This window comes from Cebus imitator, unplaced genomic scaffold, assembly GCF_001604975.1.
Source record: "Cebus imitator isolate Cc_AM_T3 unplaced genomic scaffold, Cebus_imitator-1.0 Scaffold52, whole genome shotgun sequence".
Taxonomy (NCBI): domain Eukaryota; kingdom Metazoa; phylum Chordata; class Mammalia; order Primates; family Cebidae; genus Cebus; species Cebus imitator.
Window position 1 is genome coordinate 1083371 of NW_016107367.1, and position 2820 is coordinate 1086190.

A 2820-nucleotide genomic window follows, 5' to 3' on the forward strand; every position below is an offset into this window, starting at 1 on the left:
GATGGAGTCTCATTCTGTCACCAGGCTGGAGTGCAGTGGCGTGATCTCAGTTCACTGCAACCTCCACCTCTGGGGTTCAAGCGATTCTCCTGCCTCAGCCTCTCGAGTAGCTGGGACTACAGGCACCTACCAACGCGCCCATCTAATTTTTGTATTCTTAGTAGGGATGGGGTTTCACTATGTTGGCCAGGCTGTTCTCAATCTCTGGGTATTTGACTTGTAAATTCAGAAACTAACAGTGAATTGCCACATACCATGCTAAGGACATGGGTTTCAAGCACAGGGTTGTAAGAGTGAGGTACCTCCTTGAGCCTGGCTTTGCTTGGCGACGCCCTCTGCTCCCCTGCCGCAGCAGGGCCACCATGTGGCTGAGTGGCTCTTCTCCGATGGAGTACAGCTGTGTGGGACTCTGCAGGGGTCTCTGAGCATGAGCGACTTCTAGGTCCTTGGTATCTCTCTGATCCCAAAAAAGCTCCATTTTCTGGTTCAGATGGCGATGTCTCTTCAACATCTGCAGACTGACCATTCCAGACAGTGTTGCACACCCAAAATAAAATAAAACAAGCAAGCTTTATATACCCCATAGAAACCTTTCAGTAGCCACAAGCAATGGCTCATGCCTGTAATCCCAGAACTTTTGGAGGCCAAGGCAGGAGCATCACTTGAGCCCACAAATTGGAGACTAGCCTGGGAAACATAGTGAGACTCCAACTCTATAAAAAAAATTAACTTAAAAAAATTGGCCAGGCACAGTGGCTCATGCCTGTAATCCTAGCACTTTAGGAGGCCAAGGCAAGAGGATTGCTTGAGCCCAGAACTTTGAGACCAGCCTCTACAACGTTGTAAAATCCTGTTTCTACAAACACACCAAAATTAGCCAGGCCTGGTGGTGTGCTCTATAATCCCAACTACTTGGGAGGCTGAAGTGGGAGGACTGCTTGAGCCCAGGAGGTTGAGGCTGCAATGAGCCATGACTACACCACTGTACTCCAGCCTGGGCAACAGAACAAGACCTGTCACACACATACACGCACACGTACACCCACACACAAATTAGCCAGGCATGGTGGTGCTTGAGAGGATTGATCACTTGAGCCCCAGAGATCGAAGCAGCAGTGAGCCATGATTGCACCACTGCAACAGAATGAGACCCTGTCTCAAAAATAAAAATAAAAATAAAAATAAAAATAAAAATAAAAATAAAAAAAAATATATATTAGCTAGCCTGTACGTCTGGGGTAGCAAACTAACCCTGGGATGTTGACCAACATGAAACAAAAGACTTCTCTGATGTGACTGTCATCTTAAAACATGACCTGAATTTTGTTCCTAATTCATTACTTATCCAAGACCTTTTAAATTTTTAAATTATTTTACTGGATATACTTTAAATACCGTAGATTTCATCCTTTGAAAGTATATAATTCAGTGGATATAATATATTCACAAAAGTGTGTAGCCCTCACCACTATCTAATTCCAGAATGGTTTCATCACCTCAGAAAGAAACTGCACCCATGCCTTTTTGCTCTCTGAGCAGTACCATGGCGGTTGGCAAGAGGAAGCACCTTACGAAAGGCAGCAAAAACGGGACCAAGAAGAAGGTGGCTGATCCATTTTCTAAAAAAGATTGGTATGATGTGAAAGCACCCACTATGTTCAGTATAAGAAATACTAGAAAGACGCTAGTCACCAGGACCCAAGGAACCGAAATTGCATGTGATGACCTCAAGGGTTGAGTGTTGAAGTGAGTCTTGCTGATTTGCAGAATGACGAAGTTGCATTAGGAAATTCAAGCTGATTACTGAAGACGTTCAGGGCAAAAACTGCCTGACTAACTTCCACGGCATGGATCTCACCCATGACAAAATGTGCTCCATGGCCAAAAGATGGCAGACAATGACTGAAGCTCATGCTGATGTCAAGACTAACGATGGTTACTTGCTTCGTCTGTTCTGTGTTGCTCTTACTAAAAAATGCAACAATCAGATACGGAAGACCTCTTACGCTCAGCACCAACAGGTCCACCAAATCCGGAAGAAGATGATGGAAATCACGACCCGAGAGATGCAGACATGAGTTGAAAGAAGTGGTCAGTAAACTGATTCCAGGCAGCACTGGAAAAGACATAGAAAAGCCTTGCCAATCCATTTACCCTCTCCATGATGTCTTCGTTAGAAAAGTAAAATGCTGCAGAAGCCCAAGTTTGAATTGGGAAAACTCATGGAGCTCCATGGTGAAGGCAGTGGTTGTGGAAAAGCCACTGGGGACAAGACATTGCTAAACTTGGAGGAGCTGATGGATACGTACCACCAGTCCAAGAATCTGTCTAAAGTTCAGATTATAATAGTGGCAAATAAAAAGTCTTATTTGTGATGGTAAAAACAAAACGAAACTGCACCCATTCGCGGTCACTCCTCCTCCCTCCCGCACAGGCCCCGCAGCCACCAGCCTACTTTGTGTCTCCATGGATCTGCATGGGTTTTGAAGAGAATCCTAGATCTGACACCGTCCTCATTCCCTGACAGTTCCCTCCTCTGAAAATAGGAATTATAACTTAGAAAACTAAAATAAAGGCTGAGCACACTGGCTCATGCCTGTAATCCCAGCACTTTGGGAGGCCAAGGCGGGTGGATCACCTGAGGTCAGGAGTTTGAGACCAGCCTGGTCAACATGGTGAAATCCCATCTCTACTAAAATTACAAAAATGAGCCGGGTGTGGTGCTGCACGCCTGTAATTCCAGCTACTCAGAAGGCTGAGGCAGAAGAATCACTTGAACCCAGGAGGTTTATGAGCTAAAATCGCACCACACCACTGCAC

The 2820-nt window shown here is 45.4% G+C and overlaps 1 protein-coding gene across 1 annotated transcript in view; it reads right to left on the reverse strand.

Annotated features, from left to right (window-relative positions):
* The window catches only part of LOC108304034 (zinc finger protein 839-like), an 18547-nt gene that overhangs the window by 2780 nt on the left and 12947 nt on the right, over positions 1 to 2820 (reverse strand). The window contains exon 3 of the mRNA XM_017528073.2: positions 303 to 518. Coding sequence (XP_017383562.1) covers positions 303 to 518 — 216 coding nt within the window. The remainder of the gene's footprint in view (positions 1 to 302; positions 519 to 2820) is intronic.